The sequence below is a fragment of the Lolium rigidum genome, chromosome 5, assembly GCF_022539505.1.
Source record: "Lolium rigidum isolate FL_2022 chromosome 5, APGP_CSIRO_Lrig_0.1, whole genome shotgun sequence".
In the NCBI taxonomy this organism is placed as follows: domain Eukaryota; kingdom Viridiplantae; phylum Streptophyta; class Magnoliopsida; order Poales; family Poaceae; genus Lolium; species Lolium rigidum.
The window spans coordinates 188,988,426-189,003,507 of record NC_061512.1 but is presented as its reverse complement, the minus strand read 5'-3'; the positions used below and the strand labels follow the sequence as shown (position 1 = coordinate 189,003,507).

The window sequence follows — 15,082 nt, the reverse complement described above, 5'->3', positions numbered from 1 at the left end:
AGTCATTCTTGTCTTCCATGGCAGTAATGAAATGCTTCAAGGGGGACCAAGCACTGAACTTCATCATGGGCCAGGGCCGCTGGACTTGATCACTTTGAGGAGGGTTGAGTTTTGTTTTAAAAATAATTAACTACACCAACATGCACTTTATTTCGAAGAGGTATGTTTTAATCTCCACCCTTGGTGTAACGGGAGGGGGGGGGGGGAGGGGGTCTACGAAAGGTACAAGCACACGCCGCGTGTTACAGTTAACTTGGAATCAATAACACGAATTGAATCACGAATAGAACAATAAAAATACCTAATGCGAAGATGCCTACATGGATAGGTAGGAAGTTAACATGCGGAGAAGAAATGAACTTATCCCATGCACATGACATCCCGTGCATGGCTCCACCCTTGATTTTCTCTTTTGTGCTTTCAGATTTGGAGAGAGAGAAATCTTTTGCATGCATAGTCTCACATTCTCTCTCCCATCCATTTGCCCTCTCTTTTTTATTTCCAAACTTAAACTTAAAAAGTCCATATATGTTCGAATAATTATTTGTTTTAATCTATGTTTTTTTATTCCGATGATATCTTTAAAACAAGTCGAAAATTAATGAAATACAAAAAACTGAATTCCGAAGCACAGTGAAACAAACTGTTTCAGAAGAAAGTTTCATCAAAGCTTGAAACACAAGTCCAAAATATGGTGAAACACAAATTTCATAAAATTTAGAACACAATGAAATAAAAAATTTCACAATAAAATTTCACCATGTGTCATCAAGTTTTTCAAAGTTTCATTAGGTTTAAAAAGTCAATTTTCAAATATTGAGTATTGGCCTTGTTTTGAAACTCTCTTCAATAGGAACTCAGATATTCAAACTATTTTAAAATCAGACTTTTCAAACCCTACAGAAGTTTTAAAATGTGAAAGGAGAGAGAGTGAGTTGACACAATATCTATGGAAAAATGTAAGGGTGGACCATGCATGGGACAACCTGAGGGTGCTCTCCATGCGGAGCCCATGTAGCCAAACGGAGGAAACTAACGGATTTGCTAAACTAGAACTTATGAGAGCGAACTAGTTTCAACTCAATCAGTAACAAATGAATCTTGAAAGGATAGAACGTCAGCAATGGTGGTACGGTGTCACTGTCGGATGTATCACCGGAAAGTTACCAATTGCTTACTTGCTTCCATGGTTAGCTAGGAGAGGGGGAATTTTGGCAACCTCTTGCATCGGGACAAAATCAATTCCAAGTTAAGCATGCATATGTCCAAGTTAACAAACAGCCGGCGCCTGTCGAACTGACAGAAAGCAATATTAAGATGTTCTGAACAAGAAAAAGAAAGGAAAACTAGAACAGCACATACATACGCTTCGCTACTTAAGCGTCACAATTTGTTGCGTCTAAGCATGCGCAGATGTTGCTGTCTATCTTCCAGGGGCGATCACGGCACTGTCAATGAATAAAAGACAGTAGATTACACGCCATGCAACAATAATGTAAGTACGCTACGGCGCCAAATTCAAATACTAGCAAGGAAAGATGTCTATGGTTGTTGGCAGCTATCCAGCTGATTCTTGTTCTGCTGCTGCTGCATCGATCTCCACAGGCCCACACCGGCCGGAATATGAATATACTAATCAGTCACTTAACTATCCTTTCGATCGAATTAGTATGTAGTACGCCACTACACTAGCTACTTCTGAAAGGAACGCCATCACAATGTGCCATACATAAAGAGGGACATGACGAATCTTTAGCTGCATCTTCATCCGGCCCGACTTTTGGCGCCAGAGGCAAATTGAAGCAGAGCTCACAGTTAGTTATGGCTCTACTCTCTTTCTCGCTCATCTTCCTCTTTCTTCAGACACAGCTGCTCCTGCTGGTCGCCGGCGATTTCCTCCGCCTGCCGTCCGAACAGGATGTCGTCGGCACGAGGTGGGCCGTCCTCATCGCCGGCTCCAACGAATACTACAACTACCGTCACCAGGCAGGCAACATCTAACTGATTAATTACTTCTCCTTAATCATTTAATTGTATTGTAATAATATTTTCCAAGAATTTCTCTGCGCTATGGCGACTTATTTTTGACGTTGCTGCCGGATTCACTCCTGACTTAATTAGGTTCTGCTTAATTATATTACGCTGTACGTTCGTGCAGGCGGACGTGTGCCACGCGTACCAGATCATGAAGAAGGGCGGGCTGAAGGACGAGAATATCATCGTCTTCATGTACGACGACATTGCCCACAACCCTGACAACCCGAGGCCCGGAGTCATCATCAACCACCCCAACGGCAGTGACGTCTACGCCGGAGTGCCTAAGGATTACACGGGAAAAGACGTGAACGCGAACAACTTCCTCGCCGCCCTGCTCGGCGACAAGTCCAAGCTCACCGGGAGCGGCAGCGGCAAGGTCGTCAGCAGCGGCCCTGATGACCATATATTCGTCTACTACGCCGATCACGGCGGCCCAGGTGTCCTCGGTAAATATCATTCGGTCACCATCTATCTTTGTTCAATTGAATCTTGTTTTATTGAATATTATTCGGCCTCAAATATAACTGTATCTTTTTCATTGCATCGCGACGTGAACTGACAATGACGTTTGATCGATGATCGGTTAGGGATGCCGGACGACGAGGAGTACCTGTACGCGAACGACCTGGTACAGACACTCAAGAAGAAGCACGCCGGCGGGGCCGGGTACAAGAGCCTGGCCTTCTACCTGGAGGCGTGCGAGTCCGGGAGTATCTTCGAGGGCCTCCTCCCGGGCAACATCAGCGTCTATGCAACGACGGCATCGAACGCGGAGGAGAGCAGCTGGGGCACCTACTGCCCCGGCGACGATGATGGCGCCCCACCCCCGGAGTACGACACCTGTCTCGGCGACCTGTACAGCGTCTCCTGGATGGAGGACAGTGACGTCCACAACCTCCATACGGAGTCCCTCAGGCAGCAGTACGGTGTCGTCAAGGATCGCACCTCGGCGCATGAGACGTACAGCCTCGGCTCCCACGTGATGCAGTACGGCGACCTGGGCCTAAACGAGCAGAGCCTCTACCTGTTCATGGGCACTGATCCTGCCAACGACAACGCCAGCTTCGTCGGCAACTCCTTACCATCGTTGAGGGGTGCCGCGGTGAACCAGCGTGACGCCGATCTCCTCCATTTCTGGCACAAGTACTGGAGATCTGCAGAGGGGTCGACACGGAAAGGAGAGGCACGCAGGCGGTTGGTGGACATGATGGCACGACGATCTCACGTTGATAGTAGCTTGGAGTTGATCGGCAACCTCCTGTTCGGCTTCGAGGAAGGTCCCAAGGTCCTCAATGCCGTCCGGTCGGCGGGGCAGCCTCTGGTCGACGATTGGGACTGCCTCAAATATATGGTGCGGAGATTTGAGGAGCGGTGTGGGGGCCTAGGGCAATATGGGATGAAGCATATGCGTTCCGTAGCCAATATTTGCAACGCTGGAGTTCGAGAGGAGGCCATGGACAAGGCTGCGTCTCAAGCGTGCGCGATTAATCCTCTTTCCATAGTTGTCTAATTGTTCCATGGGACATCAATCACTCAATATTTGGTGTTCTTGATATACATGAATATATCCAATAATGATAAATGTAAATATATGGTTCAATGTACATTATTGCCACAACTAGTTTGAGAACCAAAGGTAAATATATAGTCATGTTAACCATGAAGGCAGGTTAAAAGAACACCTTGAACTCCCGGAGAGGCAAATCTCACTGATGAGTGATCATGAGAAGGTAAATTTTGATTAGCTCAAGAGGAAGCAAGATTAGGCTCAAGTGTGCCAATGACGACATTTTGATTAAGCACAATTTTGGCTGCAAAGCGAGTTTCGTTTTTGCAGTAAGAGATATGCTAATAATATAAAAAGAAGATATTAAATACGCTTAGCCTTTGCAACAACTCACTATCATGATGGATTCAAAACAACAGAGGATACACACAACCAAACTATTAGAAAAGAATTATCGACACACTAATTAACAACAACATCGAACACTTCCAAAAGCAAGAAGGTTCTCCAAAAGCAATGTCTTCACCGAGACAGCAGCACACAGGTGTGTGCATTGCCAAATTCTATCAAAGATTAAATCATGAGTTTTTGACCTGCGAAGTATAATTGAGCTTAGATTTCATGCAATGTCTAGGCAACAATGCCAAAACACCTCTATTGCTCGGTATGGCGATGAAGGTCAAACCAAGGGTTTTCACTCCGTTGCTCCACTCTCTGTACTGATTTTTTTTTTTCGAAATGGGTATTACCCCGGCCTCTGCATCAGATAGATGCACACAGCCATTTATTAATAAATCTCAAATTTAAAGTTTTACAAACTTAGTCTTCAACGCTCACATAAGGTGCTCACAAAGATAAGCCACCAAAAAACAGTAATGCCAGAAGAATATCTAATACACCCATGCATATTCTAAACATACTTTATCCTATCAGCACGCTGCCAACCACCCTGGCTGAAGATAGCCCGAACGACCGCCATCAGTCGAGTGCATCTAGAGTCCATATGTGTACGCTGCTCCTCCGGCTGAAGAAATGACCACATGCGGATCCAATAAGTAGCCTTGTGAATAACCTGCAAAAAGAAGACACTTTCCGCTCTGTTAAACACAATATCATTGCGACAATTCCAAATTGCCCATAACAAAGCACAAACTCCAACACGAATTCGAGCTTTCGTTTTTTTCTCAATTCCATTAAGCCAGTTCCCAAATAAGTTCTTGATATTGGCCGGTGGGGAAATACTGAAAGTAAAATGCACAACTCTCCAAATTAATCTAGCAAAGGGGCATTTAATAAAGAGATGTTCAATAGATTCATCAGAACTACAGAAAGCACACTTCATTGATCCTGTCCATTTTCTCTTAGCTAAATTATCCTTTGTGAGTAAGACTTTCTTATTTAGGAACCACATAAAAATCCTAATCTTTAGTGGGACCTTTAATCTCCATATATATTTCTTCAGGAACACAGTATGGTCATTCATGAGATCAACATAAAATGACTTTACCGAAAATTTTCCATTTGCACTGAGCCGCCAAATAAACCTGTCCGGATCCTCTGACAGTTGCACCTCCATTAGGCGCTCCAACAAGCTGACCCAAGCCGTCCATTTGTCATGAGATAATGTTCTTCTAAAACTAATATTCAGAGGTATAGAGCCCATGACATCAGCTACAGTAACATTCGACTTTCTTGCTATATTGTACAGAGAGGGAAATTGCTCCGCTAGGGGACATGTCCCAAGCCAGGTGTCTTCCCAAAAACGGGTTTTCTGCCCATCACCAATGACAAACAGCCCCCTTTCAAAATATTCATTCTTGACACTCATTAAACCCTTCCAGAAGGGTGAATCATTTGGGTTAGCCTCAGCCGCAGAAAGAGTTTTATTACTAAGATACTTGTTTTGCAGCAGCTCCTGCCACACTCCTTCTTCATTAAGCATTTTATAAAGCCATTTGCCAATCAAACACTTATTCTTAATATCTAAAACCTCAATTCCCAAGCCCCCTTGGTCCTTTGGTCTACATAGAATGTTCCATTTAGTTAAACGATACTTTTTCTTTGTTTGATCACTTTGCCAAAAGAATCACGATCTATAGAAGTCCAACCTTTTCCTCACCCCTTTGGGTATCAGAAAGAAGGATACAAGGAACATTGGCATGCTACTAAGAACATAATTAATAAGTACTAGTCGATCTCCATAAGAGAGTAACTTTCCTGCCCAGCAACCCAACTTGCTTTCAAATCGGTCTTCTACTGGTTTCCATTCCTTATTTAATAACTTCCTATAGTGAATAGAAATACCCAAGTATTTAAAAGGCATAGCCCCAATTTCACACCCAAAAATCTGTCTGTAGTCCTGTTGCTGTTGCTTTGCTTTCCCAAAACAATATAACTCACTCTTGTGAAAGTTAACTTTAAGTCCCGAGAGTTGTTCAAACATAGAGAGAATGAGTTTCATATTTACTGCTTTTGCAATATCATGTTCTAAAAACAAGACAATGTCATCGGCATATTGGAGAATTGAGACCCCTCCCTCCACTAAATGGGGTATCAATCCACCCACTTGGCCATCCTCCTTTGCCCTAGCAATGATGATTGCCAACATATCTGCTACGATGTTGAAAAGAATAGGAGATAACGGATCCCCCTGTCTAAGCCCTTTTAAAGTCTGAAAGTAATGACCTATGTCATCATTAACACGAATACCAACACTACCCCATGTACAAATCTTGCAACCCAGTCACACCACAAAGGTGGAAAACCTTTCATTCGCAGCGCCTGTTGCAAAAAAGACCATTTCACTTTATCATATGGCTTCTCAAAATCTATTTTAAAGAGAACACCATCCATTTTCTTCCTATGTAGTTCATGGATAGTCTCATGGAGAACCACCACACCTTCTAATATATTTCTTCCTGGAATGAATGCCGACTGAGTTGGTCGCACAACTTTTTGTGCAATCTCAGTAGCTCTATTAGTTCCAACTTTAGTAAAAAATTTGAAGCTCACATTTAACAAACAGATCGGTCTGTATTGTTCAATTCTACTCGCATCCTCTTTTTTAGGCAATAAAGTGATCACCCCAAAGTTTAATTTATAAAGAGGCAGTTCACCAATCTGTAATTGATGAAACATTGCCATAAGATCTCCTTTTATAACCGCCCAAAAAGTTTTATAAAACTCCGCGGGCAAACCATCAGGCCCAGGTGCTTTATTCCGCTCCATTTGCATTATTGCTTCTAAAACCTCCTTCTCTGAGAATTCAGTAATTAGAATATCCTTCTCCTCCAGAGACAATTGAGGAATATGATGAACTTGATCTTCATTCATACTAAAGTGGTTTGTTTCTGATGGCCCAAATAATTTCTAATAATATTCAGTAATGAAGACCTTTAAATTGGCTTGTCCAACTATAGTACCCTCATCATGTTCTAATTGAAATATCCTCTTCTTACGGTGTTTGCCATTTGCAATGAGGTGAAAATAGCTCGTATTATTTCCCCCCTCTTGCACATGCTTAACTTTGGCGCGCTGAGCCCACTTGGACTCCTCATCACGCCTAAGCTTAGCAAGCCCCTCATCCGCTTGTTTTTTAGTAGCTCTTTCCGCTACACTTAGCGGTACAGATTCAGACTTTATATCAAGCACATCTATAATATGCAGAAGTCTATCTCTTTCTTTCTTATATTCTCCGCTGAGATTACGCACCCAACCACGGAGGAATTGTCTTAGATGACGAACCTTATGTTGCCATCTCTCCACTGGTGTTTCCCCCGTGTTAATACCCAACCATTCCTTCTTAATTAGCTCGTAAAAACCTTCTTGGCGCAACCAAGACAATTCAAACGAAAAATTGTTATTTTTACCAAGATGAGAGGGACACCCAGAATCAAGTAATAAAGGTGTGTGATCCGAGCTAGTCCTTGTCATAGCCCGGACCGTCACTAATGGAAACTTCTGTTCCCATTCAGAAGTCACCAAAATCCTATCCAACTTCTCATAAGTCGGAGTCTCACGTCTACTGGCCCACGTAAATTGTCGTCCTGAGAGAGCAATCTTCCTGAGATTCAAACTCTCTATGATAGCATTAAACACAAATGGCCATTTAGCATTAAAATTTGTATTATTCTTTTCCTCTTGTCTCCGGATAATATTAAAATCGCCCCACCAAAATTGGCAGCGAATCATCATCACAAATCCTAGCCAACTCCGCTAGGAAGGCAGCTTTATTTGCATCCTGAGCTGCACCATATACAGCAACAAGAGCCCATTGAAAGCCATCTTTCTTACATGTGACATAGAGCTTTACACAAAAATCTCCTGTCACAATATTTGTAACTCCTAGAGTCTCATTATTAATCCCCACCAGAATGCCTCCAGAGCGTCCGTGTGGAGGTAAGCAACACCAGCTGTAGTCTAAACCGCCAGCTAAGTGTTTTAAGAAAGGAGTAGTAAAGTTGCCACGCCCCGTCTCCGAAATAACAACAAAATCCAACTTATTTTCACGAACAGCTTCATGAATTGTACAATGTTTCGCCGTATCACCCAGCCCATCACTATTCCAAATAAAACCTTTCATGTTTTGTTACTTTTTATTTTTAGAATGCGTGCACTTTTTCGAACAGCCAATTTGATCTCTTTATCTTTTCTCTTTCTTCGCGCTACTTTATTGTCAACGAGTCTAGGAGATAATGCATCCGAATGATCCATTATATTGTCACAGTCATCATCGTCCAAGTCCTCACTTAAACTAGATGCTCTACTAACTACCAGACTATGCGAGTCACTAGGTGCATGCAAATTCAGATTATGTTTCAGAAAAGTGACATTACGATCAGCTTCTATAGATTTGATCCTATGCACAGACTCAAAAATTTGTTCAGTAGAATTACCCAAGGAAATGCCAAGTCTACTCGCTTTAGAAATAATATCATCAGCAGGTAAATTAAGAATTGATGGATGGGCAGAAGTATTTGTACCTGTGATTGGATGATCATCTCGGCGCTGCGCCAGCTGAACCGCCCGCTCCAACTGCGACATATCAGCATTCAGCTGCGCCCTAATGCGCACGCTAGAACGAGCACCATTGCTCGTAGGTTCCGAGATTCTGCCAAACGCCACCAGCTGCTCCATTGTAGGCTTGATCATCTGGGAGACACCCTGACCGTTCCCCACGCCTCTGTGATGGCCCAGGCCTTCATATGTAGGAGAGGCCGTCGATGTCGGTGTCCCTCCCGGAGAGCTGATCAAGGGCGCCACCCCTGCAGCGACATCTGTCTGAGGTGACTCAGGTACCTCCGAAACATTCCCTTGGCTTTCCTGTAATTGCATGTACTGCCCGCCATCAGACAGTCCCTGTCGATCTTCCTCGCAGCATTGCCCTGGCAGAGGCATCTGTTGTCCAACAACAGCCTCAGCCGACTCAGTCGGCATGACATTGGGAGTAGACCCCATATCGCATGTATGTTGCGGTTCATCCTTCCCCTGCTCATTCTGAACTGTCACTGAAATAACAGCCTCCTTCTGTTTCTGTATATTTGTGGGCACACAGGATCTCAAAAACTGTTGCGATTGCTCAATCATGCGTCTAACTTTCGGAGAAAAGCATACCCCAGGTACCAACTTCGCCACCTTTGTGCCTCCTGCACCGGCTGCCCCATTATTTCCCGGCTGCAAGTTTCCAACTCCATTCTGACTCTCAGAATGTGTAGACGTGTGCTCCATGCTCTGACTGTTTTGATTGTCAAGGTTCTGGTTCCCATTCTGATCGTCATCAGCATGTCCATCATTTCCATTCTCTGTAACCTCCTCCATCACTTCATCTCCCCCTGGCAGCTCCACCACAAAGGTGAGGTCATAAAAACCATCCTTCACAAACACATTTTGTTTGTGGGGAATGCAAGTATAATCAAGGCAGCCAATGCGTAGTCTAGCCACTCCATGCTGCCTGGTGTATTTCATATCTACCTCCAAGTTTTTCCAAATAAAATTCCAAGGGACCAAATAGCCAGGTAATCCCCTCTCCGCTTCGGTGGCAACCCCGAGACACGCAGCCAAATCTCAGGTAAAAGACAGTTTGGTTCAATCGGAGCAATCCAACTATCAAACTTAAATTCAATGAGACAGTTAGGGACATGGAAGGTTCCAAAAACCATCATCCTCTCCAACTCAGCCTTACTTGGAAACGGAACCTTATAGACATTATGGCCAACCTGCCTCACATCCCAAAGGAAATTATCCGAAGGCACTAGGCGTTGCATCTGTGAAACAATATCCGGGATGGTCATCTCCCCACCTGTGACTGACAACATGCCGATGCGAGTATTCTCCATTTTTGGTTTATAAGATTGAGTACATGGCATCTCAAAAAAGCAGAGCCTCTCTTCTCCAATCCCATACATAATCATATGAGGTTTTGGAGCATGCAACAGAGGACAATCCTCATCAGGATGCCCTGGCAATTCACAATTGTTACACAAAACAGTAACACAATCAATTGCAAAAAGTCCTACCAGCCCACATCTATGGCATTTCAGTTTTTCAGGGTTCTTCTGTTTTTTTCGCTGTGCACTTGTCCCCGCTTCATCACCTTCCTCTAAAGGAATGAACTCCTCTGGCCGTTCTCTATGATTGTGAACCGGTTGGTAATTACCTGGCTGGTTTACCGCTTAGTTGATGTTAGCCATATCCTGGCCATTATGTACCGAGTTTTGGACATTTTGATGTACAGCAGCATTGTGCTGAACCGCAGCTGTTGGATATACATATGGCACCTCTGCACCGCCGTTGTGCCCTGGACCTCCATAACCCCGGCCTCTCCGATTGTTATAGCGTCCTCCTCCACGGCCATAAGACGGATGGAAATATCGAAAGCCTCCACGCCCATATTAAAATTTCTAGCATGACCAGAATTATTGAAACCAGCTCCAGCATTGAACTGGTACCCATTGATACGTCTCAAACATATCTATAATTTCTTATGTTCCATGCTACTTTTATGATGATACTCACATGTTTTATACACATTATATGTCATATTTATGCATTTTCCGGCACTAACCTATTGACGAGATGCCGAAGAGCCAGTTGCTGTTTTCTGCTGTTTTTGTTTTCAGAAATCCTAGTAAGGAAATATTCTCGGAATTGGACGAAATCAACGCCCAGGGGCCTATTTTTCCACGAAGCTTCCAGAAGACCGGAGGACTTACGAAGTGGGGCCACGAGGCGCCGCCACAACAGGGCGGCGCGGCCCAGGTGCTGGCCGCGCGGCCCTGGCGTGTGGGGCCCTCGTGTGGCCTCCTGACCTGCCCTTCCGCCTACTTAAGGTCTTCGTCACGAAACCCCCAGTACCGAGAGCCACGATACGGAAAACCTTCCAGAGACGCCGCCGCCGCCAATCCCATCTCGGGGGATTCAGGAGATCGCCTCCGGCACCCTGCCGAAAAGGGGAATCATCTCCCGGAGGTCTCTTCATCGCCATGATCGCCTCCGGATCGATGTGTGAGTAGTTCACCCCTGGACTATGGGTCCATAGCAGTAGCTAGATGGTCGTCTTCTCCTCATTGTGCTATCATGTTAGATCTTGTGAGCTGCCTATCATGATCAAGATCATCTATTTGTAATCCTTTATGTTGTGTTTGTTGGGATCCGATGAATATTGAATACTATGTCAAGTTGATTATCAATCTATCATATATGTTATTTATGTTCTTGCATGCTCTCCGTTGCTAGTAGAGGCTCTGGCCAAGTTGATACTTGTGACTCCAAGAGGGGGTATTTATGCTCGATAGTGGGTTCATGCCTCCATTAAATCTGGGATAGTGACAGAAAGTTCTAAGGTTGTAGATGTGCTGTTGCCACTAGGGATAAAACATCGATGCTTTGTCTAAGGATATTTGTGTTGATTACATTACGCACCATACTTAATGCAATTGTCTGTTGTTTACAACTTAATACCGGAGGGGGTTCGGATGATAACCTGAAGGTGGACTTTTTAGGCATAGATGCATGCTGGATAGCGGTCTATGTACTTTGTCGTAATGCCCCGATTAAATCTCATAGTACTCATCATGATATATGTATGTGCATTGTTATGCCTTCTTTATTTGTTAATTGCCCAACCGTAATTTGTTCACCCAACATCTGCTATCTTATGGGAGAGACACCACTAGTGATCTCGTGGACCCCGGTCCTATTCTTTACATCTGAAATACAATCTACTGCAATTATTCTTTACTCGTTCTTCGCAAACAACCATCATCATCCACACTATACATCTAATCCTTTGTTTACAAGCAAGCCGGTGAGATTGATAACCTCGCCGTTATGTTGGGGCAAAGTTCTGTGATTGTGTTGTGCATGTTCCACGTTGGCGCCGGAATCCCTGGTGTTGCGCCGCACTACACTCCTCCGCCATCAACCTTCAACGTGCTTCTTGGCTCCTCCTGGTTCGATAAACCTTGGTTTCTTTCTGAGGGAAAATTTGCTACTGTACGCATCACACCTTCCTCTCGGGGTTCCCAACGGACGTGTCGACTGCACACATCACCCATGCATACCTTGTCCGCCAACATTGCCTTGAGGATTTGCAGCAACATTGCCACCATTGAAACCGCCATTGGCTTGCATAGTGGCAGCACCATTACGCCCATTGAAGCCACCATTAGCTCCATTATGAAGAAAATTGCCTAGTTCCCATTGCCCGTGTTGTTGGCCATCCCATTGCCGTGGAACACTCCATCAGAAGCTTGGAAACCCTGGTGTCCAGCAGATCCAAACCCGCTGCCCCCCGTAGTGCCACTTGGTCCACCGATCTCGAAGTTACTAGATCTGCCAAAACCTCCACTTCCACTAGATCCAGAGCCTCTGCCGCGACCTAGGTGCATCGGACCCCCATTAGCATTCTGGCCCCCGCCATTGACAGTTCCCTGGCCACCACCATTGACAGTACCCTGGCCACCACCATAATTACCAGCCAGATTAGCACCACAAAACCTCAACGACTTAGTGTTGTTGCATCCGCTTGACAAAGAACATTTTTTTCTTCTACCCTTGACTGTTGAACACAGACAAACGCCCACACTCTTGTACATGTTGTCTTTCAAACCACTTGGTAACAAATATGCATAAGCCTCACATTATGAGAATCATGAAACATGACATCTTAGAACGTCTTCAGCCTAAATTTTGGGTCTTCAAACAACACACGTAGTTCTGACTTGATCAACGCTACATAACCAAAACCTATGCTCAGATAAACATACCGACGGGAGGACGAGACAAGCGTGATAGGCACCACTGAAACCCACTTTAAGTGCCCCTCCAAAAGACACATGTAGTCTTTATAATCGGTAGATGACGGACTTGCCAAAATGGAAATTCCCTTTGAAAAATCATTTATGTTGTCCAACAACGGTTTTCACTGCACACCAAGCGCAATCTGCAGGCCAGAACGACATGAAGCCGTATTACCCTGCCTCATTGGTTTGGTCACCCTTGGTATTTTCATTTTCATGGAAAGATGCCATGAAAACATGAAGTGCATCACACGGGTTGAGTTCCCATGCAGTGACGGAACTTCCTTAGGGACAAAGGGGGCCGTTGCCCCCTCCAAAAATCCTCAAGTGTACATATCACCTTTACGAGTTGCACATAAATTGTACATGAAATTGATTGAATAAATTAAGTTAATTCTAGGTCGACCAACAAGTAGCCGTGGTTATTTGTTTTGCTGCATAGTGGCATGAACTGATAATGACGTTGTCAGGGATACCGGACGACGAGGAGTAACTGTACGCAAACGACCTGGTACAGACACTGGAGAAGAAGCACGCCAGCGGGGCTGGGTACAAGAGCCTCGTGTTCTACCTGGAGGCGTGCGAGTCCGGTAGCATCTTCAAGGGTCTCCTCCCGGGCAACATCAGCATGTATGCAACGACGACATCAAAACGGAGGAGAGCAGCTGTGAACCTACTGCCCTGGCGAGACGATGGCGCTCCACCCCCGGAGTACGACACCTGCCTCGACGACCTCTACAACGTCTCCTGGATGGAGGACAGCGACGCCCACAACCTCCATACGGAGTCCCTCAGGCAGCACTACGGCGTCGTCAAGGACCGCACCTCGGCGCACGAGACTTACAGGCTCGGCTCCCACGTGATGCAGTAAGGCGACATGGGCTTAAACAAGCGCTATCATCGGTTTGGTCACCCTTGTTATTTTCATATTCATGGAAAGATGCCATGACAACATGAAGTGCATCGCACGCAGATTGAGTTTCCATGCAGTGACGGAACTTCCTTAGGGACAAAGGGGGGCCGTTGCCCCCTCCCCTTAAGTGTACATATCATTTTTACGAGTTGCACATAAATTGTACATGGAATTGATTGAATAAATTAAGTTAATTCTAGGTCAACCAACAACTAGATGTGGTTATTGGTTTTGCTGCATCGTGGCATGAACTGATAATGACGTTGTCAGGAATGTCGGGAAACGAGGAGTAACTGTACGCGAACGACCTGGTACGGACACTGGAGAAGAAGCACGCTGGCGGGGCTGGGTACAAGAGCCTCATGTTCTACCTGGAGGCGTGCGAGTCCGGTAGCATCTTCAAGGGTCTCCTCCTGGGCAACATCAGCATGTACGCAACGACAACATCGAACACGAAGGAGAGCATCTTGGGAATCTACTGCCCTGGCGACGATGATGGCGCCCCACCCCCGCAGTACGACACCTGCCTCGACGACCTCTACAACGTCTCCTGGATGGAGGACAGCGACGCCCAAAACCTCCATACGGAGTCCCTCAGGCAGCAGTACGACGTCGTCAAGGACCGTACCTCGGCGCACGAGACTTGCAGCCTCGGCTCCCATGTGATGCATGACGGCGACCTGGGCCTAAACAAGCAGAGCATCTACCTGTTCATGGGCACCGATCCTGCCAACGACAACGCCAGCTTCATCGGCAACTCCTTACCCTCATTGGGGGGTGCCGCGGTGAGCCAGCGTGATGCCGATCTCCTCCATTTCTGGAACAAGTACCAGAGATCGGAGGAGGGGTCGACACAGAAAGGAGAGGCGCGGAAGCAGTTGGTGGATATGATGGCACGACGATCTCACATTGATACTAGCGTGGAGTTGATCGGCAACCTCCTCTTTAGCTTCGAGGAAGGTCCCAAGGTCCTCAACACCGTCCGGTCGGCAGGGCAGCCTCTCGTCGACGATTGGGACTGCCTCAAATATATGGTACAAAGATTTGAGGAGCGGTGTGGGACCCTAGCGCAGTATGGGATGAAGCATATGCGTTATGTCGCTAATATCTGCAGTGCCGAAGCTCGAGAGGAGGCCATGGACAAGGCCGCGTCTCAGGCGTGCACCATTAATCCTCCTTTCGGAGTTGTCTAATTGTTGCATGGGACATCAATCACTCAATATTTGGTGTTTTTGATATACATGAATATATTCAATCTATACCATTACCTATTAATAAAGTACGAAGTAATTCCGTGTTTTGGTTTGGTTTGATATGTCATAAAAA

At 45.4% G+C, this 15,082-nt stretch overlaps 1 protein-coding gene and 1 pseudogene across 1 annotated transcript; both read left to right on the top strand.

Annotated features, from left to right (window-relative positions):
• The first annotated feature begins 1,781 nt into the window (after window positions 1-1,781).
• LOC124654284 (vacuolar-processing enzyme-like) lies at window positions 1,782-3,607 on the top strand. Its single transcript, XM_047193297.1, has 3 exons — window positions 1,782-1,986; window positions 2,159-2,483; window positions 2,625-3,607. The coding sequence occupies exons 1-3, from the start codon at window positions 1,822-1,824 to the stop codon at window positions 3,545-3,547; spliced, it is 1,413 nt and encodes a 470-aa protein (XP_047049253.1). The 5' UTR covers window positions 1,782-1,821; the 3' UTR covers window positions 3,548-3,607.
• Window positions 3,608-14,028: 10,421 nt separating this feature from the next.
• Window positions 14,029-14,949, top strand: LOC124656869 (annotated as a pseudogene).
• Window positions 14,950-15,082: the final 133 nt, after the last annotated feature.